The sequence below is a fragment of the Salvelinus namaycush genome, chromosome 9 (assembly GCF_016432855.1).
Source record: "Salvelinus namaycush isolate Seneca chromosome 9, SaNama_1.0, whole genome shotgun sequence".
NCBI classification, from domain to species: Eukaryota; Metazoa; Chordata; class Actinopteri; order Salmoniformes; family Salmonidae; genus Salvelinus; species Salvelinus namaycush.
This window is the reverse complement of record NC_052315.1, coordinates 45,392,811-45,417,614: the sequence shown is the minus strand read 5'-3', so window position 1 is coordinate 45,417,614 and position 24,804 is coordinate 45,392,811. Positions and strand designations below refer to the sequence as shown.

General features: G+C 42.3%; 1 protein-coding gene across 1 annotated transcript in view; it reads left to right on the top strand.

The window, feature by feature from the left end:
* LOC120054130 (spondin-1-like) overlaps positions 1 to 8,109 on the top strand; it is a 138,466-nt gene extending 130,357 nt beyond the window's left edge. Inside the window, exons 14-16 of the mRNA XM_039001543.1 lie at positions 809 to 970; positions 1,803 to 2,087; positions 6,719 to 8,109. Coding sequence (XP_038857471.1) covers positions 809 to 970; positions 1,803 to 2,087; positions 6,719 to 6,888 — 617 coding nt within the window. The 3' untranslated portion in view covers positions 6,889 to 8,109. The remainder of the gene's footprint in view (positions 1 to 808; positions 971 to 1,802; positions 2,088 to 6,718) is intronic.
* Positions 8,110 to 24,804: the final 16,695 nt, after the last annotated feature.

Genomic DNA, 24,804 nt, shown 5'->3' with positions numbered 1-24,804 from the left:
CTGTGACAGGCAGCCTTGTTCAGCCATCTGCCAAGGGGCATCTGTAGTTTTTATGTATCTAGATCCAACAGGCCAGGTACACACTAAAATTGACAGAATATCTCAGTGGAGAGAATGCATGAGAATACACTCAGTGTACAAAACGTTAAGGACACCTGCTCTTTCCATGTCATACACTGACCAGGTGAATCCAGGTGAAAGCTACAGTATGATCCCTTATTGACGTCACTTGTTAAAACCACTTCAATCAGTGTAGATGAAGAGGTGGAGACCGGTTAAAAAAATATTTTTAAGCCTTGAGACAATAGAGAGATTGTGTATGTGTGCCATTCAGAGGGTGAATGGGCAAGACAAAATATTTAAGTGCCTTTAAGCGGGCTATGGTAGTAGCTGCCAGACGCACCAGTTTGTGTCAAGAACTGCAACGCTGCTGGGTTTTTCACGCTCAAAGGTTTCCCTCTGTGTATTAAGAATGGTCCACCACCCAAAGGATATTGGCATTGGCGTCCAAATGGGCCAGCATCCCTGTGGAACGCTTGTAGAGTCCATTACCTGAAGAATTGAGGCTGTTCTGAGGGCAAAAGGGGGAAGGGAGACTCAATATTAGGAAGGTGTGCTTAATGTTTTGTACACTCTGTATATTCACCCACTAAGATCATTTTAAGTCCCACGTATGAAAAACAGCAGTTGAAGGTAGCGTAAACGAATGTTGTATGTTGAAACTACCGAACAGCAGTTGATCTGAAGAGCAGGGGACATTATTATGTGCAGACTGACAGTCCCATGCTTGGTCTATCTATCCCTGCAGACTCTATTCCGTGTATGCTGTCTCCGTGGTCCGACTGGAGCGACTGCAGTGTGACATGCGGGAAGGGAGTGCATACACGCCAGCGCATGCTCAAGTCTCCAGACTTGGGGGAGTGTACTGAGGAGCTGGAACAGGTGGAGCAGTGTATGCAGCCCGAGTGTCGTAAGTATCACCATCAGATGTTGCCATGCTTTTTACCACTACCATCAATGCCAAAACACAGTGTGACCACTAGAAACTAGTGCCCAACTTTGTGCGTAATATTTTACATTCATGTTTTTTTTTAGCACTGTCATAGCCTGGTCCCAGATCTTTCTGTGTTGTATAGCTGACTCCTATGGTTGGTTTTGCATAACAATAGCCTGTGTGTTGCCAAAACAGGTGTTGCGAGACAGACATAGTGGAAATCAGACACCAGGCAGATTTCCGTCATGGAGGATTTGACATCTACCGTCTCCTTGTACTTTGACATTTAAAGCGGAGCTCCATGATTTATATTCTAATCGGATTCCTTGCAAAGTAAAAAACAAAATGTTCTGCAACAAATACACAATTGTTCCCTGCAAAGTAATAACAAATGTTCCGCAAAAATACACAATCGTATTATTCCATGAATGATGCAGTCAAATGTGAAAATGGATTATGGAAAGAATTATTGAAACGAGAAATAGTTTTCTGGTTTTCAGGCAGACTGATATAACATATGAAAAGATGACAATTTAGTTCTTATCAATAAACATTTCTTTGTGTTCCTCTGGTTGAAATGAAAACCATACCAGTCCCCTACTGGACATTATAAGCCCTCAGCGTCTTTTAGCAAGGGTTGACTTGCAATAATAACACACAGCTAAGTTTATGTCGCTTAAATTAAGGAGTTTTCAACATTGTCAGGTAAGTAAGTAGTTGTCCAATGAGCATGAATAGAGACTTTAGCAAGTAACTTTTCACTCAACCTTTCAATACCCCCCCCAAACCCTTTCCTATCTCTCCCCAGCTACGGACTGCATGGTATCAGAGTGGACGGAGTGGTCTGAGTGTAATAAGTCCTGCGGTAAAGGCCACACCATCAGGACGCGCATGGTGAAGCTGGAGCCCCAGTTTGGAGGGGAGCCTTGCCCCGAGACGGTCCAGAGGAAGAAGTGTAAGATCAGGAAGTGCAAAAGGGGCTCCAGGGCCAGTGAGGAGAGGAAGAGACGGCGGGGGGGAGAGGTGGGCGGCGGGAAAGAGAAGAGAAGGGACAAACAGCAAGAACGAGATGCAGCAGTGGAGGAACAGCCAGGTCAGTCATCATTGTCACCTTTATGGCATATATACTGTATACAGTGCCTTGCAAAAGTATTCACCCCCTTGGCGTTTTTCCTATTTTGTTGCATTACAACCTGTAATTTAAATTGATTTTTATTTGGATTTCATGTAATGGACATACACAAGATAGTCAAAATTGGTGAAGTGAAATGAAAATAATTAAGTGGTGTGTGCATTTGTATTCACCCACTTTGCTATGAAGCCCCTAAATAAGATCTGGTGCAACCAATTACCTTCAGATGTCACATAATTAGGTAAATAAAGTCCACCTGTGCGCAATCTAAGTGTCACATGATCTGTCCCATGATCTCAGTATATATACATATGTTCTGAAAGGCCCCAGAGTCTGCAACACCACTAAGCAAGGGGCACCATGAAGACCAAGGAGCTCTCCAAACAGGTCAGGAACAAAGTTGTGGAGAAGTACAGATCAGGGTTGGCTTATAAAAAATATCAGAAACTTTGAACATCCAACGGAGCACCATTGAATCCATTATTTTAAAAAAATGGAAAGAATATGGCACCACAACAAACCTGCCAAGAGAGGGCCATCCACCAAAACTCACGGACCAGGCAAGGAGGGCATTAATCAGAGAGGCAACAAAGAGAGCAAAGATAACCCTGAAGGAGCTGCAAAGCTCCACAGCGGAGATTGGAGTATCTGTCCATAGGACCACTTTAAGCCGTACACTCCACAGAGCTGGGCTTTACGGAAGAGTGGCCAGAAAAAAAACATTGCTTAAAGGTACTCTTGTCAGATGAGACTAAAATTGAGATTTTTGGCCATCAAGGAAAACGCTATGTCTGGCGCAAACCCAACACCTCTCAGAGCACCATCCCCACAGTGAAGCATGGTGGTGGCAGCATCATGCTGTGGGGATGTTTTTCATCGGCAGAGACTAGGAAACTGGTCAGAATTGAAGAAATGATGGATGGCGCTAAATACAGGGAAATTCTTGAGGGAAACCTGTTTCAGTCTTCCAGAGATTTGAGACAGGGACTGAGGTTCGCCTTCCAACAAGACAATGACCCTAAGCATACTGCTAAAGCAACACTCGAGTGGTTTAACTTCTTATGGCTGGGGGCAGTATTGAGTAGCTTGGATGAATAAGGTGCCCAGAGTAAACTGCCTGCTACTCAGGCCCAGAAGCTAAGATATGCATATTATTAGTAGATTTGGATAGAAAACACTCTGAAGTTTCTAAAACTGTTTGAATTATGTCTGTGAGTATAACAGAACTCATATGGCAGGCAAAAACCTGAGAAAAAATCCAACCAGGAAGTGGGAAATCTAAGGTTTGTAGGTTTGCCTATCCAATATACAGTGTCTATGGGGTCATATTGCACTTCCTAAGGTGTCCACTAGATGTCAACAGTCTTTAGAACCTTGTTTGATGCTTCTACTGTGAAGGATGATGGAATAAGAACTGATTGAGTCAGGGGTCTGGCAGAGTGCCACGAGCTCACTCAGGTGCGCCCCCGTGAGAGTTAGCTGCGTTCCATTGCATTCTACAGACCAAGGAATTCTCTGGTTGAAACATTATTGAAGATTTATGTTAAAAACATCCTAAAGATTGATTCTATACATCGTTTGACATGTTTCTACGAACTGTAATGGAATGTTTTTACTTTTCGTCTGGCCTGCGCGTCATGAATTTGGATTTTGGAACTAAACGCGCAAACAAAAAGGAGGTTTTTGGACATAAATTATGGACTTTATCGAACAAAACAAACATTTATTGTGGAACTGGGATTCTTGGGAGTGCATTCTGATGAAGATCATCAAAGGTAAGTGAATATTTATAATGCTATTTCTGACTTCTGTTGACTCCACAACATGCCGGGTACCTGTATGGCTTGTTTTTGTGTCTGAGCGTGGTACTCAGATTATTGCATGGTGTGCTTTTTCCGTAAAGTTTTTTTGAAATCTGACACAGCGGTTGCATTAACCTCTAGGGTATGTGGGACGGTAGCGTCCCACCTCGTCAACAGCCAGTGAAACTGCAGGGCGCCAAATTCAAAACAACAGAAATCCCATAATTTAAATTCCTCAAGCATACGAGTATTTTACACCATTTTAAAGCTACACTTGTTGTAAATCCAGCCAAAGTGTCCGATTTCAAAAAGGTTTTACGACGAAAGCACACCAAACGATTATGTTAGGTATGAGCCAAGTCACAGAAAAAGACAGCCATTTTTCCAGCTAAAGAGAGCTTTAACAAAAAGCAGAAATGGAGATAAAATTAATCACTAACCTTTGATAATCTTCATCAGATGACACTCATAGGACTTCATGTTACACAATACATGTATTTTTTGTTCGGTAAAGTTCATATTTATATCCAAAAATCTGAGTTTAGGCAAGACGCTACTGTATCACTTGGCAAAGAGCCTGAGAAAATGCAGAGCGCCAAATTAAAATTATTTACTATGAAAATTACTATAAAATCAAACTTTCATTAAATCACACATGAAAGATACAAATTAAAGCTACACTGGTTGTGAATCCAGCCAACATGTCGGAATTCAAATAGGCTTTTCAGCAAAAGCATACGATGCTATTATCTGAGCATAGCACTTATAGTAAACAAAAGAGAGAACATTTCAACCCAGCAGGCGCGACACAAAACGCAGAAATAAAAATATAATTCACGCCTTACCTTTGACGCGCTTCTGTTGTTGGCACTCCAATATGTCCCATAAACATCACAAATGGTCCTTTTTGTTCGATTAATTCCGTCGATATATATCCAAAATGTCAATTTATTTGGCGCTTTTTATCCAGAAAAACACCGGTTCCAACTTGCTCAAACATGACGACAAAATATCTCAAAGGTTACCTGTAAACTACTTTTGTAATATAACTTTAGGTATTTTTTAACGTTAATAATCGATAAAATTGAAGACGGGATGATCTGTGTTCAATACAGGACTAAAACGAAATGTTGCATGCCTTCTGTTTGATTGAAGCGCATGTACAGGACACCTGAAGTGCCTCGACTTCAAGATGGCCGTATTTCTTCATTACACAAAAGAATAACCTCAATATATATATAGAATATTTGTGCTCGCTCAAGTTCTGTTTTTTTGTCTTTTTTCTTGTTTGTTTCACAATAAAAAATATTTTGCATCTTCAAAGTGGTAGGCATGTTGTGTAAATTAAATGATACAAACCCCCCAAAAATCTATTTAAATTCCAGATTGTAATGCAACAAAATAGGAAAAATGCCAAGGAGGGTGAATACTTTCGCAAGCCACTGTATATACCTTTATTATTATCATCTTCATCACTGTCTTCATCATCTTCATCAAGACCATCTTCATCACCTCTATCATTGTCATTAACTGTTTCAGCCATGTTCCACATTTTGATTAATGTCACTGTCAAGCCATGCTTAATTCATGATTTATACACCATCTTGATGTATCCTTTATATCCCAAATATAAAGGGCAAAACATTTATAGGGCAAGTCATTGACGATGATTTCACAGTCACTCATCATTAATTCTCCATGAGTCCCGCTGAGGTATCGGTTGTACCTCTGAATGTAAACAGACATTTCTCAGTCAAGGGGCCCATGCAGCCCACTCTCAAATCGCCCCGCCCAAGGCATGAGAATCAACTCTGCCCCCTCCTCACTCCCTCTCTGCCTTGCCAGCCGGGCGCAGAGCGATGGCTGTTAGAGCGGCTACACTCAATGCTGATCAGCCCTGTCAGGGTGTTACAGTGACTGGTCCAGCTCACAGATGGCCGTCCTGATGATCCAAGCAGGTAGAGGCCAAATAGTCAGGGTGGACTTTGGACTGCTGCCTCCCAACAGAGACAGGGGCAGGCCTCTTTAACCTGGGGCTAATGAGCTGTAGACGGTGACAAATCCCCCCCGCCGTGGTATATCCTCTAGGGTTGCTAGGCAGCATTACCCCCCCCCACTTACCATGCATAATCAGTAATAATGGGAAATGGAGGCTGGATAGGGACTCCTTGTTCTTACAATGTCAATTTATGACAGATCAATCAGTTACAAATGATGATGATGATTGGTCATGCAATGGAGGCTTGAACATTGCACATTTGATAGGTCTCACTTGTGATCACTCACGTTGAAGTTCACTTTATTTGAATCAAATCTGTATTGTGGATGTAAATTGCATGTTATAGAAGAGTTCAGACACTTTTTTTTCGATTTCACTTGGTTTGGAGCAACTTACACCAACCAGCGATACCCTTCCTCATGCTCGTTCTGCAGTGCCAGGGCTTGGATAAAATATGAACAAAAGCTAAAAAAAACACCCACATTTTTTTGAAACGTCAACACTCTCAGTATAGTGATGCAGGTCTTCAGACTTTATCTGCAACATTACTTTCCATTTTGGACCGACTTTTGGAAACCCTGCTGCACACCATTTGCTTGTTTTTCACAAACTGAAATTAGGCGAACTATTCGAATTTTAGCAACCAGGAAATGGCGGAATGATTTCCGCGTAGTGCATCTTTAACTGATATGTCATATTCAATTAGGATATTACTAAACGGGATGGATTTGGCAAACTAAAGAAAGTAATCTGAAACCCTCCTCTCTTATGTCATTGACTTGTTCCGACAGGTTGCAAGATGAGGCCCTGGTCTAGTTGGACAGACTGTACCAAACACTGCGGCGGGGGGATCCAGGAGCGCTTCATGACGGTGAAGAAGAGAGCCAAGAACACCCCGGCACAGGTCACCAGCTGCAAGGACAGGAAGGAGATCCGCGCCTGTAAAGTCCATCCCTGCTAGGGGGCGCTGCTGTTTATCTGTGTTTCTCTGTGATATTATACAATGCACTCTGTTAGGGTTGGGGGGAGGAAGGAGAAGCAGACTCAGTCAGTGTTGATTTAGCCAAGGTTGGCAGTCAGTGTGGTGGAGACAGTCCACCTGTGTATTGGATGGAGATAAGAGATTCTCCAGAGACGCCATTACTGTAAGCATTTAGTGGATCACTGGGCTGAGGACGAGACCAGCGTCAGTCATTAGTCTTCTAGTAGCCTCATCACTCAGCAGGCCTATGTATTACTATGTAACCAACACTATACAGTACACCACAACTTCAAAACCACACACAATACAACACGTTTTTTTACAATGTTATTTTTGTCTTTATACTACCGTTGTATTGGATTCACTAGCTAGCAGTGATGACACTCTTTCACTCTTGCATGTCTAACGTTTCTCAGTCAGAAGACTTCACTTCACTGGTTGTGGCCCTAGACTTCAAACTGTGGCCAGATTATGATGATCACCATGTTTAAAAGGGCAGTTGCAAATCTTAGAAAGAGCTGCATTAGTCCAGGCCTCTAGCCTAGGGCATCACAAGGAATTAGCTTTTGGCATTTTTTTCCTGACCCAAATGTTTTTATCCGGGTCACTCCAGCATTCCTGTATCATTAAGGCAGGTCTCCAAACATCACTGCCCTGTTGATTTGGGCATAATAACCCCGTTGGTTGAACCACAATACTCCATACAGTTTGTACAAAGTACCTCTGTATACACAGTAAGACTTTTTTCGAAAATAAGTGTTGATTGTAATGAAACGTTATTAAATGAAAATACCAACCAAGTAATTTATAAAAAATATTGTATCCTGTGGTTAGTTTGTTAATTTGACAATTATATTCTAAATCAAAGCACAGGTGAACAATCATTCCAGGTTTTTGTATGCCTCAAATAGATTATTCTTTTCAAGACAAGAATCTGTTGTGACTTTTTATTCCATTGTAAAACATGTAGAGGCTTAAACAGAGATGCCTCATTGAGAGGGCAGCGATTGTGCGCATCATTAGATATTGTGTTCTTTTTGTTGTGTATTTTGATAAAAATGTCAGCCAAGACTTGCCAAACTCATATTTAGATGTTCTCACTCTCTTTTTCTGTCCTCTCTCTTTCTTTTTTTGCCTCTACACCACATCACACCATATTTTGGAATAAATCACCTTTACAATAAAAGTACATGTGAGAAATAATTCTGAATGTCTTTTTTGCTCATGTCACACTTTCTTTTGACAGAGCATATGTACTGTACTTTCAATGTCTGCCTTGACTGTAGGCACAATATGAACCCACTAGGTGGAGACCGTGAAAAGGAAATTGAGAGAGGAAGAAGGACCTTGCAGCTTAGCCACTTGTCTGAAATGACCTAGCTCAATCATACAGCGCTTGTATGTTATTGTAAAAGCCATTGTTTCATATTGCTCTCAATGAGATAGTTATTGACTTTGACAGTGAGTACCCAGCTCCAGGGTTCGAGAGATGAGCTACCTCCCAGCTCCAGGGTTTGAGAGATGAGCTACCTCCCAGCTCCAGGGTTCGAGAGATGAGCTACCTCCCAGCTGCACTGTATAAGATCAACCAACAGGGAGAGAAAGAGCACTGTTTATTTATAAATGTTCTTCTGCCACTGTCAAATCAGCCATGTGCCTCAGTTACTGCTCAACCACAGGTTTAACCAGGGCTGTGATAGATTTAAGAGAACCAATAGCAGATGGACTTTAAAAAACAATCTCTCATTTGACTTTCTTCGTCACAAAACGTTTATTTTTCATTTCCATTCAATGTCAAACCATAGAGAGAATTGAACAGTTGCATTCCTTTCTTGAATTTCAAAAGGGGAAGAACACACTTGTTTTTCAATAAGGTAAGCATACAATGTGTCTTTATAAATTGGTCTTAGCTGTAATGGCCACTGAGTTGATTGACTGGGTAGTGTTAAAGCCAGCCATTGTAGCCATGGTAACAAATACAGAGGCCTACGTTGTACACTCATGAAAGATTTACTATGAATTGTGGGAGAGACACTTGCTGACACAGATATTAAATATCGATGGTGGTGGTGGGGGGAGGCATCCGCCGAGATGAATGGCCGAGCACCAAAAATCTAATTTTATTTGTCACATGCGTCGTAAACAACAGGTGTAGACTAACAGTGAAATGCTTACTTGCGGGTCCCTTTCCAACAATACAGCGTTGAAGATAAAGAATATAAATAGTGACACAAGAAACACAGTGAATAACTAATAACAATAAAGAGTCAAAATAACATGGCTATATACAGAGAGTACCAGTACTGAGTCGATGTGCAGGGGTACGAGGTAGTTGAGGTACTATAGCAATGTACATATAGGTAAGGGTAAAGTGGCTATACAACAGGATAGATAATAGACAGCAGCAGCAGCATGTGTGTGTGGTGTCAGTATGCATGTGTGCGCATGTTATGTGTGTGTGATTGTGTAGGTAGAGTCCAGTTTGTGTGTCAGTGTAAGAGATTTAGTGCAAAAAAGGGTCAATGCAGGTAGTCCGGGTAGCCATTTGATCAGCTATTTAGCAGTCTTTTTTAGCAGTCTCATGGCTTGGGGGTAGGAGCTGTTCAGGATCCTATTGGTTCCACACTTGGTGCACTGGTACCGCTTGCCATGCGATAGCAGAGAGAACAGTCTATGGCTTGGATGGCTGGACTCTGAACATTTTCTAGGCCTTCCTCTGACACAGTCTGGTACAGAGGTCCTGGATCGCAAGGAGCTCAGCCCCAGTGATGTACTGGGCCATACTCACCACCCTCTGTAGCACCTTGTGGTCGGCTGCCTTGCAGTTGCCGTACCAAGCGGTGATGGAGCCAGTCAAGATGCTCTCAATGGTGCAGCTGTAGACATTTTTTAGGATCTGAGGGCCCATGAAAAATCTTTTCAACCCCCTGAAAGGGTAGAGGCGCTGTCGTGCCCTCTTCACAACTGTGTGGGTGTGTGTGAACCATGTTAATTTCTAGTGATATGGACCAGTGGAGGTTCCTTTTGTGAGAACAGCTCATAATAATGGCTGGAATGGAATGGATGGAATGGTAGAAAACTATGTTTTTGATACCATTCACTCCATTCCAGCCATTATTATGAGCCGTTCTCCCCCAGGAGCCTCCAATGATGTGGATACTGAGGAACTTGAATCTCTCGACCTGCTCCACTACAGCCCCATCAATGTGGATGGGGGTGTGCTTGCCCTTTAATTTCCTGCAGTCCACGAACAGCTCCTTTGTCTTGTTGACGTTGAGGGAGAGGTTGTTGTCCTGACACCACACTGCCAGATCTCTGACCTCCTCCCTATAGGCTCATCCTACCACCGTTGTGTTTGCAGCAAACTTAATGATGGTGTTGGAGTCGTGCATGGGGGTGAACAGGGAGTACAGGAGGGGACTAAGCACACATCCCTGAGGGCCTGTGTTGATGATCAGTGTGGAGGATGTGTTGTTGCCTACCCTCACCGTCTGGGGATGGCCGTCAGGAAGTCCATGATCCAGTTGCAGAGGGAAGTGTTCAGTATCACGGTCCTAAGCTTGGTGATGAGCTTGGAGAGGACTATGGTGTTGAATGCTGAGCTCTAGTCAATGAATAGCATTCTTACATAGGTATTCCTTTTTGTCCAGGTGGATGAGGGCAGTGTGGAGTGCAATAGAGTTTGCATTATCTGTGGATCTGTTGGGTCGTTGGAGTGGTTCCAGGGTTTCTGGGATGATAGTGTTGATGTGAACCATAACCAGCTTTTCAAACCATTTCATGGCTATAGATGTGAGTGCTCTGGGGAGATAGTCATTTAGGCAGATTACCTTGGTGTTCTTGGGCACGGGGACTATGGTGGCCTGCTTGAAACAAGTTGGTATTACATTTCTGGTCAGCGATAGGTTGAAAATGTCAGTGAAGACACTTGGTCAGCGAATGCTCGGAGTACGCGTCCTAGTATTCCGTCTGGCTCTGCGGCATGGCGAATGTTAACCTCTTTATTAATAGTCTTACTCACATTGGCTACGGAGAGGAAAATCACACAGACTTCGGGAACAGCTTGTGCTCTCATGCATGGTGACAGATTATTTCACTTACAATTCAATGTATCACAATTCCAGTGGGTCAGAAGTTTACATATACTAAGTTGACTGTGCCTTTAAACAGCTTGGAAAATTCCCGAAAATTATGTCATGGCTTTAGAAGCTTCTGATAGGCTAATTGACATACTTTGAGTTAATTGGAGGTGTACCTGTGGATGTATTTCAAGGCCTACCTTCAAACTCAGTGCCTCTTTGCTTGACATCATCGGAAAATCAAAAGAAATCAGCCAAGACCTCAGAAAAAATATTATAGACCTCCACAAGTCTGGTTCATCCTTGGGAGCAATTTCTAAACACCTGAAGGTGCCACGTTCATCTGTACAAACAATAGTATACCAATATAAACACCATGGGACCACGCAGCCGTCATACCGCTCAGGAAGGAGACGCGTTCTATCTCCTAGAGATGAACGTACTTATGTGTGAAAAATGCAAATCAATCCCAGAACAACAGCAAAGGACCTTGTGAAGATGCTGGAGGAAACAGGTACAAAAGTATATATTTCCACAGTAAAACGAGTCCTATATCGACATAACCTGAAAGGCCGCTCAGCAAGGAAGAAGCCACTGCTCCAAAACCGCCATAAAAAAGTCAGTCTACGGTTTGCAACTGCACATGGGGACAAAGATCATACTTTTTGGAGAAATGTCCTCTAGTCTGATGAAACAAAAATAGAACTGTTTGGCCATAATGACCATCGTTACGTTTGGAGGAAAAAGGGGGAGGCTTGCAAGCCGAAGAACACCATCCCAACCGTGAAGCACGGGGGTGGCAACATCATGTTGTGGGGATGCTTTGCTGCAGGAGGGACTGGTGCACTTCACAAAATAGATGGCATCATGAGGAACGAATATTATGTGGATATGTTGAAGCAACATCTCAAGACATCAGTCAGGAAGTTAAAGCTTGGTCGCAAATGGGTCTTCCAAATGGACAATGACCCCAATCATACTTCTAAAGTACCTCAATCCTATAGAACATTTGTGGGCAGAACTGAAAAATGTGTGCAAGCAAGGAGGCCTACAAACCTGACCCAGTTACACCAGCTCTGTCAGGAGGAATGGGCCAAAATTCACCCAACTTATTGTGGGAAGCTTGTGGAAGGCTACCCGAAACGTTTGACCCAAGTTAAACAATTTAAAGGCAATGCTACCAAATACTAATTGAGTGTATGTAAACTTTTGACCCACTGGAAATGTGATGAAAGAAATAAAAGTTGAAAGAAATAATTCTCTCTACTATTATTTATACATTAACTACTAACTATTATACATTTAACATTCTTAATATAAAGTGGTGATCCTAACTGACCTAAGACAGGGAATTTTTACTCGAATTAAATATCAGGAATTGTGAAAAACTGAGTTTAAATGTATTTTGCTAAGGTGTATCTAAACTTTCGACTTCAACTGTAAGCATTCAGACTCTTTGCTATAAGACTCGAAATTGAGCTCAGGTGCATCCCGTTTCCATTGATCATTCTTGAGATGTTGCTATAACTTGATTGGAGTCCATCTGTGCTAAATTCAATTGATTGGACATGATTTGGAAAGGCACACACCTGTCTATAGTTGTCAGTGCATGTCAGAGCAAAAACCAAGCCATGAGGTTGAAGGAATTGTCTTTAGAGCTCAGAGACAGGATTGTGTCAAGGCACAGATCTGGGGAAGCGTACCAAAACATTTCTGCAGCATTGAAGATCCCACAGAACACAGTGGCCTCAATAATTCTTAAATGAAAGAAGTTTGGAACCACCAAGACACTTCCTAGAGCTTGCCGACCGGCCAAACTGAGCAATCGGGGGAGAAGGGCCTTGGTCAGGGAGGTGACCAAGAACCCGATGGTCACTCTGACAGAGCTCCAGAGTTCCTCTTGGCCATTATGGTAGAGTGGCCAGATGGAAGCCACTCCTCAGTAAAAGGCACATGACAGCCCACTTGGAGTTTGCCTTAAAGGCACCTAAAGACTCTCAGACCATGAGAAACAAGATTCTCTGGTCTGATGAAACCAAGTTTGAACTCTTTATCCTGAATGCCAAGCGTCACCTTTGGAGGTAACCTGGCACCATCTCTACGGTGAAGCATGGTGGTGACAGCATCATGCTGTGGGGATGTTTTTTAGCGGAAGGGACTTTGAGACTAGTCAGGATTGAGAGAAAGATGAACGGAGCAAAGTACAGAGATATCCTTGATGAAAACTGGCTCCAAAGCACTCAGGACATCAGACCTTCCAACAGGACAACAACCCTAAGCACACAGCCAAGACAACGCAGGAGTGGCTTCGGGACAAGTCTCTGAATGTCCTTGAGTGGCCCAGCCAGAACCCGGATTTGAACCAGATTGAACATCTCTGGAGAAACCTGAAAATAGCTGTGCAGCGACACTCCCCATCCAACCTGACAGAGCTTGAGAGGATCTGCAGAGAAGAATGGGAGAAACTCCCCAAATACAGGTGTGCCAAGCTTGTAGCGTCATACCCAAGAAGACTCGAGGCTGTAATCGCTGCCAAAGCTGCTTTAACAACGTACTGAGTAAAGGGTCTGAATACTTATGTAAATTTGATGTTTCCGGGGTTTTTGTATTATACATTTGCAAACATTTCTAAAAACCTGTTTTTGCTTTGTCATTATGGGGTATTGTGTGTAGATTAATGAGGGGAAAAAACAAAGTAAGGCAGTAACGTAACAAAATGTGGGAAAAGTCAAGGGGTCTGAATACTTTCCGAATGCACTGTAGACGAGCTTCAACTCTGGTGTTGTTGTGGTTCCCGTTTACATTCTGACCTGACTTCATATGTTTGGTTAACAACTAAAGTGGTTCTATATTTTCTTTCAGCATTTCGAAAGGTCCATGCAAAAAAAAAGTCCTAGTGTTAGTTTAGCAAATTTCTAAACAAAGCCAATTCATTGATAAAATCCCCTGGTTTTGGAACTTTCAATAAGTCATAAGCAGGGGTCGATTCCAATTTAGGAATGTATGCCTTTCCTAAGCACTTCTCAGTATTTGGTATTTGGACTTACCTTATTCAGTCCGTAACACACTCTGCGGGTGTGGCAACTTTGCACGCTCTGAATAAATTGAATTCAACCACTGAAAACCCTTCCACTTGCTGGCCAACAGATTTTCTTGTGGAGTTTTCATTCAATAGTGTTTTCAGTGCACTTATCTTAAGCCATCCTTTTAAATACGTTGTACATTTTAGTTCGAATTTTGTCTACAAATACATCGAGAGAACAGGTTAAGAATATCAGGGATTAATGAAAGAAAGACACGTAAATATATGCATATTCCTCAGTGTTTCACCACCAATTGGTAGATTTAAAAATCTCTGATCTTGTAGATTATTTAGGTTTTGGAAAGTATTCATGAATAATTTTAAAAAACAGGCCTTTACGCACGCAGATAGAAAACAGTGGTTTGATTCATTCTGAAACTTGGCACATTCAGTTCTTCAACCCATGGTAATGTTGCAAGACTAGTGTACATATAATTATATTAGGGAGAATAGTGTATAATAATTGTCTATACCCTCATCTATTGCCTGCACCAACCATGTAACTGTGTGATGACACGGCCCAGTATTGCTCCATGCGTTAGGTTCAAACTGTTACGGCTTGGTCTGCGCTCCATAATGATTTATTTAGCCTACATGCCTACATATATATATGCAGTGGCGATTTTAGCATGTAAAACTCCCCACATTATTTGTAGATGCATGCCAGCAAAGCCACTACACAACTCAATACTAAACAATACATGCACTGCATTATAACGGTGACAAATGGTGCCCACAAACTGGCCTATATAAAGCTGTCCCAACAGCAGAGCTTTCTTTTCAGCACCATGGAGTGAATCCTTCCCACTGCTACACCTGGCTATCAGCAGAGCCTTGTCTGGCATAAAAACAGTTAATTCAGCCTCATTTACATGCCTTTTTAAAAACATAGCTGATATGGCTGAGTTGCTTAAACAAATGTGGTTTCTACTGACAATTAAAATGTAGAAATTATGGCATAAGGGTACGACGAGCGGATAAGTGGCAATCTGTAATTTCGATTAAGACATTAATGAGTGAGCTAGGATGGAAGTAGTCAATATAAATATTTGTTCAGCACTTTTGAAATGTACAGAACATGGGCTGTTCTTACAGTATTCTCCCAGCACACCAATCAGAACCGTAGAATAAATAAAGGGGGCATATAAGCAGACAATGAAAGCTCTTACAATAATCGAATATTACATTTCTCTAAAACAGGCTATACATGTGCCCCTCCAAGTCAGAACAGTATGGATAAATTATGAGGGGGAAAGGTACCAAAGTATTAGGGTGAGGCACATGGGCTACTAACAGCTTACTACACAACATACTGTACACTTAGTATTACTTTCTTAGCTACAGTATACAAATATCCCTGGCATATTACATAATTCATGTAGCAGCATACAAGACATTTTTGGACTCCCTTTGTTGTGCTGGTCTCACTTGGAACAGGAAGGTGGCGGGGCAGTCCTTCTTGTGGACTCTAGAAAAGAGGCCCGAAATCCAGACTTGGAATTCAGAGATGTCCTTTCAAAATTATTTTCCATATTTTCCAGTCGGAGCTAGTTTAATCCGAGTTGCTAGTTTAATCCGAGTTCCCAGTTGTCTTGAACTCACTGAAGTCTGAGATTTCCCAGATCCAAGTATTCCAGTTGTTTTGTACACAGCAGAAGTCATGCTGGATTGACACCATGGCCAATGTATTCAAACTTTTCTGGTCCATGGCGTTACCCCATTTTTAGTGATATCCAATTGGTAGTTAAGATCTTGTCTCATCGCTGCAATTCCCCTACGGACTCAGCCAAGGTCGAGAGCCAAACCGCACTGCTTCTTGACACACTGCTCGCTTAACCCGGAAGCCAGCTACACCAATGTGTGGGAGGAAACACTGCCCGCCGAAAGGAGTCACTTGAGCACGATGAGACAAGGACATCCTGGCCGGCCAAACCCTCCCATAACCGGGACGATGCTGGGCCAATTGTGCGCAGTCTCATGGGTCTCCCGGTCACGGCCGGCTGTGACACAGCCTGGGATCGAACCCGGGCTGCAGTGGCACCTTAGCACTCATTGTTGAATTTGTGCTTTCTAGCTTGTTGTGTAATGTTTATGTCCATTGCCTGATGAGCACCGATATGTTTATCTAAAATTTCTATTCATATGACAAGGATTGAAAAGGATTTGCCAGTAGATTGCCGACTTGATGCATGATGATGACTGCTTGTCTAGCTTGCTAAGATTTTGAAAGTATGATGTTGACATGATCAGTCCAATCAAAGCTAAGGTAGATATATAACGTGATTTGATGTCATTTTATCTGTGGCCAATGACCTTGAATTTTCAAGCTCTACCCGTAGATTTTGCGGCGACGTAGTGTCCCTATGAATGACAGAACACTGAGCCAATCACGGCATGACTAGAGAACATTACCAGCCCCTACACTCCGTATTTTCCTCTGGCTGACCCACCACCACAGAAAGCACTGAGCTAGGCTGAAACACCTACATTTTGGAGCTGAATCAAGAATGCAAAAATATACTTTTTTTAACATTGTTTGCAAACTGATATGTGACACATATTAATGTCAAAATAACATGCAAAACTAAAAATGTTTATTTTTTATTATGCTAAATATGATGCATCACCACTGGTTGATATGCTTCAGTTTGCTGCCATATGACTGGTTTTAAATTTGTCTCCAGTGATTATAAGGTATAATAGATCTAAAACAAGTGTAATTTATATTTACAATTCCCTTGATCAAACGGATTACTCATTTACCTAACTCATCAATAGCTCTTATTAAGTTGTAAATTATAGTGCATGGAGAATGGTGTTAAAGTAGATGCTTTTTCCACTTGGAACCGGTAGGTTTGCTAGACCTTATTCACGGTTTCCTTGCGTGTAAAGGTGGTGAAATATTAGGAAATTAAGTCAAGGTCAGAATACAGTGTATCTGTAGACACATCTCCGCCACATCTTTATTTATTTCACCTCCACCCCAAACGAATAGCGGGTGAATAGCATTTTCAAGGTCAGAATACGCATAGAGAGAAAAGTGCATAAAAAGGGAATTACTTTCTATTTACGCATGCTTAAATCGGCCCCTATGTGCTCGATATTCTCCAGTTGTCATGCCCTGATCTGTTTCACCTGTCCTTGTGATTGTCTCCACCCCCTCCAGGTGTCACTTATTTTCCCTGGTGTATTTATCCCTGTGTTTCCTGTCTCTCTGTGCCAGTTCGTCTTGTATGTTCAAGTCAACCAGCGTGTTTTTCCCGTGCTTCTGCTTTTCTATTCTCTTTTACTAGTGCTCCCGGTTTTGACCTTTGCCTGTTTTTCTGGACTCGCGCCTGCCTGACCATTCTGCCTGCCCTGACCTCGAGCCTGCCTGCCATTCTGTACCTCTGAACTGGTTTTGACCTTTTGCCTGTCCATGACCATTCTCTTGACTACCCCTTTTTGGATTGTTAATAAACATCTTGGACTCTAACCATCTGCCTCCTGTGTCTGCATCTGGGTCTCGCCTTGTGCCCTTATACCAGTCATCTTCAAACACTCAGCCTTTGGAGCGATAATGGCTGCATTATGGATAGGCTGCCAGACCTCATACCTCATGGACATGTAGATGAGCTTCAACTCTGGTGTTGTTGGAGTTCCTGTTAACATTCTGACCTGACTTCAACTAAAGTGTTACTATATTTTCTTTCTGCATTTCAAAAGGTCCATGCTAAAAAAAAAGTCCCAACCACTGGCCAACTCTTTAGTGTTAGTATTGTTAGTGTTAGTTTAGCAAATCTCTAAACAAAGCCCATTCAGGCACAAAATTACCTGTTTTTCAAACAGTTAATAAGTCATAAGTAGGTGGTTGATTACTTCATAGGTTCACTAAAATAACAATAAGCTAAGAGAAATGCCTGTTTTTGACCATGATTTGAGTAGTCACAGTTAAAAATAACTTTAAGCATTTCTGTCGAATAATGTCTGATGGTAAATATATATTTTTAATATGCTCATTATTCAGCATACATATGTTAATAATACAGAAGAGGAAAGAGAAACAAGGTGTGGTTCATTTATACTTTAAATGCATAATTTAGACGTGTTTATATCAATATCCAATTATTTGAGGATAACAAATACCTTACTATAAGAGATGTCCAATAAAATGAACAAAAATTGCTTTTTACCCCAAAAAATCTTCTTCAAGCAAGAATTTTGCTAGGACTGTCTGGGAGTGGTCTAAGTGGCGGGGGGAAAACGGGAAGACTAGCTGTTATTGGCAGAACGGTTTGGAACTCTCTTTGTTATTGGTCTTTTAACCATGTGATGTCAGTGGCAACAGGTAGCCTTGAGGTTAGAGCGTTGGGCCAATAACTGAAAGGTTGCTGGTTTGAATACCTAATCGCTCAATTCTGCCTCCAGGACAAGACTCGTCCCAATAAACATCAACCTTCGATTAAAGCTGCAGATGTTGTTTGCTGCATTCCGTGCACTGGGCCTTTAAGAAATATTGTTCTTAAACCATTTCTCACAACCAGGCATTATTCCCCTGCAACCATCCATTTCTCCAGGCACAGGGCACGGAATGCAGCAAACAACATCTACAGCTTTAATCAAAGGTTGATATTTATTGGGATGAGTCTTGCCCTGGGGGCAGAATTGAGCAATTTCCCCTAGAAAGGACAGATGCAAAGTCAACATTTTCCATATTGTAAAAATTCATAAAAACAAACATTTGCTTTTGGGTCTTAATTATTAGGTTAGGGTTATGCATCAGGGTTAGCATGATGATTAAGGTTTGGGTCAGATTTTATGACTTTGTGGCTGTGGCAGCTAGTGACCACTCTGCAGAGCTGCCTCCAGAACAAGATTTATGACAAAAAACGCTAACCTGCGCTATAATCATGGTCACTATGGTCATTATTATTCACCCCACATACACTATATATACACAAAGTATGTGGACACCCTTTCAAATTAGTGGATTCAGCTATTTCAGCCACACCCATTGCTGACAGGTGTATACAATTGAGCACACAGACATGCAATCTCCGTAGACAAATATCGGCAGTAGAATGGCCTTACTTAGGATCTCACTGACTTTCAAAAACATGAAACATGACATAATACATAACATTGATAGACAAAAACAGCTCAAGGATATAACTACATCATAGGATGCCAACTTCCAACAAGTCAGTATGTCAAATTTCGGCCCTGCTAGAGCTGCCCCGTGCAACAATAGCTCAGCCATGAAGTGGTAGGCCACTCAAGCTCACCGCCGGGTGCTGAAGCGCGTAGTGTGTAAAAACCATCTGTCCTCTGTTGCAACACTCCTTACCGAGTTCCAAACTGCTTCTGGAAGCAACGTCAGCACAATAACTGTTTGTCTGGAGCTTCATGAAATGGGTTTCCATATCCGAGCAGCCGCACACAAGCCTAAGATCACCATGGGCAATGCCAAGTGTCAGCTGGAGTGGTGTAAAGCTCGCCGCCATTGGACTCTGGAGCAGTGGAAACGCGTTCTCTGGAGTGATGAATCACGCTTCACTATCTGGCAGTCCGATGGACAAATCTGGGTTTGGCGGATGCCAGGAGAACGCTACCTGCCCCAATGCAGAGTGCCAACTGTAAAGTTTGGTGGAGGAGGAATAATGGTCTAGGGCTGTTTTCATGGTTCGGGCTAGGCCCCTTAGTTCCAGTGCCCCCGTGCACAAAGCGAGGTCCAAACAGAAATTGTTTTTCGAGATCGGTGTGGAAGAACTTGACTGGCCTGCACAGAGCCCTGACATCAACCCCATCGAACACCTTTGGGATTAATTGGAACGCCGACTGTGAGCCAGGCATAATCGCCCAACACCAACGCCCGACCTCACGAATGCTCTTGTGGCTGAATGGAAGCAAGTCCCCGCAGCAATGTTCCACTCTTCCCAGAAGAGTTATAGCAGCAAGGGGGACCAACTCCATATTAATACCCATGATTTTGGAATGAGATGTTCAACGAGCAGGTGTCCACATACAGTACTTTTGATCATGTAGTGTATGATAAGCAGGTCCACTTTTCTATTGAGATTTGAACAAAGGGTCCTGTTTGGTGTAGGAACTGTAGATAGTGGAAGGATACAGTAGTACAGTATGTCAGAGTTGTGGACTGGTGTCACATGACTTGGACTCAAGTCTGACTTCAGTCACAAATTTGATGACTTGAGACTCCACTTAATAGAAAATAAAATAACTTGAGATTTGACTTGGACTTGGACCTAGAAATTCTCTGGCCAGGTTTTGTAATGTTTTATCATTCGTTTTGTGCCACAGAGTCTAAGTGGATTAAGCTACATGCAGCCGAGACAGTAGCCGCAGCATCGCCTTCCCAAAATAAAAACTGCAACCGATAGACTAGTGAAACGCACAATCGGGACACTCTGATTGGACCAGCAAACTGTCAATCAACACAGGTCGGGTGAGCTAGCGAACAGATTGCTGATTTGCTGTACAGCTATAGGATCTGGTGTAGCGCAAACGTGAAATTGTAGGGAAAGAGGATTACCATGATAAATAAATATGCAGCTCCCCAAAAATTTGGTGATCAAGACTATTAACTGTTTTCTTTGCAAGCTCACCAGTAAAGGGGCAACAAATGTTTGATATTGACCATTTACAATATGTTGTTAAAATCAAATATTACTGTGACGAAGACGCACCAAGAGCAATTCACTTGCGCTCTCCAAACTCCCGCCAGCGGAGACTGCTTTTTTCTCCTTGAAATATGTGCTGTTGCTTTCACACATTTAAAAGAATTGGTCCTATGTGGTAAATCTATATTCCATCTAATACTACAATAATTGCTAGCGTTTCATCATTCCATTACCTTACTGTTTATTGGAACACGTCGACATGTATGTTTCATGTTTGATAGGCCTACAGTACATTTTCATTTTAAAGCCAACCATTTCTTACCGTGCTCTGAGTGGGAGCGATGTTTATAGTGCATATGAACATTCGCAAGAGTCATGAGGTAGACGTTATGTTTATTTAAGTCAATGGTTTCCTTTGTTCATATTTCCCGGGTTATGTCGGGGTTCCGTGTGTGTGTGTGTCCTATGTCTCTGCCACTTTTGCTGTGCGTAATAGGAGCGTGTGCGCCTTACTTCGCATAGAAATAGGCTAAGTGGCCTGCGCTCCACGCTTTGGAGTCAGAATGTTGAATAAGATAAAATGATTGTTCCATGTATACATGGTGTTGGAATATCATTAATAATCATTAAGTCTGATTAAGAAGAATGGTACCAATGTAACAATGGAGGTTGAAATTGCCTTTTATATTGTAGAACCAGTTTATAGGATGATGTAATTGCCAATAGGGTAATTGCATGGTCCTGGGGGCCCAAGTGCTTATTATGTAGACCTACCTGTTTGAGCTCCTGTTAGACAGATTCGATTTGGTTTTTCAGATAGGACAGGTAAGACCTGATACAGAGGCTATTTCCTTTTGGGCTATTGCTTGTGTATATTTGGTAAATCTAAATATTATTTTGTATGATATGGTGCTTTCACCATTGGATCACCAAGACCTGTAAATCTACACTCAGAGCATGTCAAGCTGCCTTGCCTTCTGCTGATTTGATGCCCTTACGACTGCTACAAGGTCCCTATTTTACAATTAGATAGGCTGATAAAAATGAGTTGTAAACAAAATAATGAAAAGGGCTGTCCTGTAGCCTCGATAACTAGACAAAGATTTGTGGTTGAATAAGTCGTTGCATGTATAGATATTTTCTTTTGCTTAACTTGTGACTCGACTCGACTTGCTCTTAGAATGCCCTACTTGGACTTGACTCGAGTCTTCACCCCGTTCTACTTGGGACTCTACTTGAGACTCGGACCTTGTGACTTGAATAATAGTGACTTGGTACCACCTCTGCAGTATGTCGTGATCATGTTTTAGAGGTTAGGTCTGAATCTGGTTACCATGGGTTCTTTCAATCAACTACCACCACAACACCTGACATGTCTCTGCTGTGTGTTCCATCCCCCTCCAGCCTCCCTTCCCTCCCACCATACCACCCTGTGATTGCTTCAGCACTATTGTATCCTGGTGGGTAGTAATTGTGTTGAGCTAACCCATACAGTGCATGTCCTCTGAGCTCCATATAGAGCTGTGTTCTCAATCATCGTAAACAGAAGCACATCAGCTTGCACTTTGAGGAAGGAATGGAAACTCTGATGCTGCTGAGGGAGCTGGTCTTTCTCTATCTTGACAAGCTGTGAAGTGTAGACTAGTGATGGGTCGTTCGCGAACGTCGTGGTGAACGTTGGGAAACGAACCGCATCGACTCCATGATTTGTATACTGCTGCTATTGCTTTTTGAACTTCAATCAATGATTATCTGCAAATAAGTTACAAAATAATTCTCTGAAGATGGTGAATCCGCACTGCAGAAACAATAAATAGTGGGGAGAGAACCTCATTCTGCCCCACGCTAATTTTTTGGAGGTTTTGTTTTCACAGATGATCTAATAGTTTGGAAAGGTACAAATGTATTTGAACATGCGCATCACGATCTGGCATTATGGTAGCCTACTTTTGGGGGGGGGGGGGGGGGGCTTTTCGGGGGGGGGGGGGGCTTTACATTAGAGATATACTAAACAAAATACATACATTTCTCCAATGCAACTTCAAGAGCTGGAGGCTGATCATTTATCTGGCATATTGATACAAATCTATTTAGTGAATTGATGGGAGACAAAAATGTATGTGACATTTATACTCATTTTCCAATCGCCCTTTCACATATCTTTCCTACTGTATCATGTTAAAATGTGTTGAGCCTATAGGTCAGGGCTTCGTTGCTGCCGTGTTGGATGGAAATAGGATATTTGGAATTTCAAAATCTAGCACATCGATACCAAGTCCAGACATAGAAAGGGCCATACTACAAATTGGTAGACATGTCATGTACACACAGGGAAACTCAGGAAATGCCTTATACTAACTCTGTGAAACCATCTGAGAAATGTCAGAATCAAGGATGACCAGTTAATTTGTTCACTTCAAGACATCAATGCCGAAAACGAATAGTTATGAAGAATGTCATGACCAGTCAATTGGTTTACTTCTAAACAGAAACTTAGCACAGTAGGGGAGTAGGGGAGCGTGGGGTAAGTTGAGCCATTTATTACATTCAGCATCACTACATAAAGGGAATAATAGTATTATTTCTAACTTATTGCTTCTACACGTGCTAACAAAGATACCTAAATATATTTCAGGATGTTGTGTATCCCTGGAACTAATCAGAATTCATGTAAACATAACAGTTTTGAAAACATAGCTTGTCCCCAAAAAAAGTGGTCTCTTGGCACAACTTAACCCGGGGTAAATTGGGGTAAATTGAGCGTACGGACAGGATATGTTTTTACACCTTGGAGTAAGTGGGTGATGGTGCCCTGTGACAGTGGGTGATGGTGCTGGTAGGTAAAAGTTTCATTAATGGAATGGGGAGTGTGGTATGTTGTAAACGCAGCAAAAAAAATAAATGTCCCTTTTTCAGGACCCTGTCTTTCAAAGATAATTTGTAAAAATCCAAATAATTTCACAGATCTTCATTGTAAAGGGCTTAAACACTGTTTCCCATGCTTGTTCAATGAACCATGAACAATTAATGAACATGCACCTGTGGAACGGTCGATAAGACACTAAAAGCTTACAGACGGTAGGAATGAGCGTTACACCGAGTCCTGTACTCTGGAGAGGGATCGATTTGGAGGTGGAGGGTCCGTCATGGCCTGGGGCGGTGTGTCACAGCATCATCGGACTGAGCTTGTTGTCATTGCAGGCAATCTCAACGCTGTGCGTTACAGGGAAGACATTCTCCTCCCTCATGTGTTACCCTTCCTGCAGGCTCATCCTGACATGACCCTCCAACATGACAATGCCACCAGCCATACTGCTAGTTCTGTGCGTGATTTCCTGCAACACAGGAATGTCAGTGTTCTGCCATGGCCAGCGAAGAGCCCCGAACTCAATCCCATTGAGCACGTCTGGGACCTGTTGGATCGAAGGGTGAGGGCTAGGGCCATTTCCCCCAGAAATGTCTGGCAACTTGCAGGTGCCTTGGTGGAAGAGTGGGGTAACATCTCACAGTAAGAACTGGCAAATCTGGTGCAGTCCATGAGGAGGAGATGCACTGCAATACTTAATGCAGCTGGTGGCCACACCAGATACTGACTGTTATTTTTGATTTTGACCCCCCCCTTTGTTCAGGGACACATTGTTCCATTTCTGTTAGTCACATGTCTGTGGAACTTGTTCAGTTTATGTCTCAGTTGTTGAATCTTGTTATGTTCATACAAATAATTCAGTAGATTGTGGGTGAATAAAAGTTCAAATCGTTGGATATCCTCAATCAGGCTAGATTCCAATAGTAATAGACATGACTTTGCAAGCCAGCAGAATGTGACTTGATGCTGGGTTTGCAGGTGACAAGCATATGCTGCTTATGCTTACGCTGGTCACCAGTGTCCAAAACACAATGAAGGCTGGTCACAAGCAAAAACACAGCGAAGGCTGGTCACCTGCGAAAACACAACGTATGCTGGTCTATGCAGGTTTTTCTCAGCAGGGTCTTCAGTGTCCTTCAGTATTTTCTTTGTCCCTTGCTGATGCTCGAATTGACTTCTTCCCTTTTTTCACTTCCTTGGCTGCTCTCTCAAGAACCACAAGGGGGGCTAGACCCCTGCTTGTTTTAT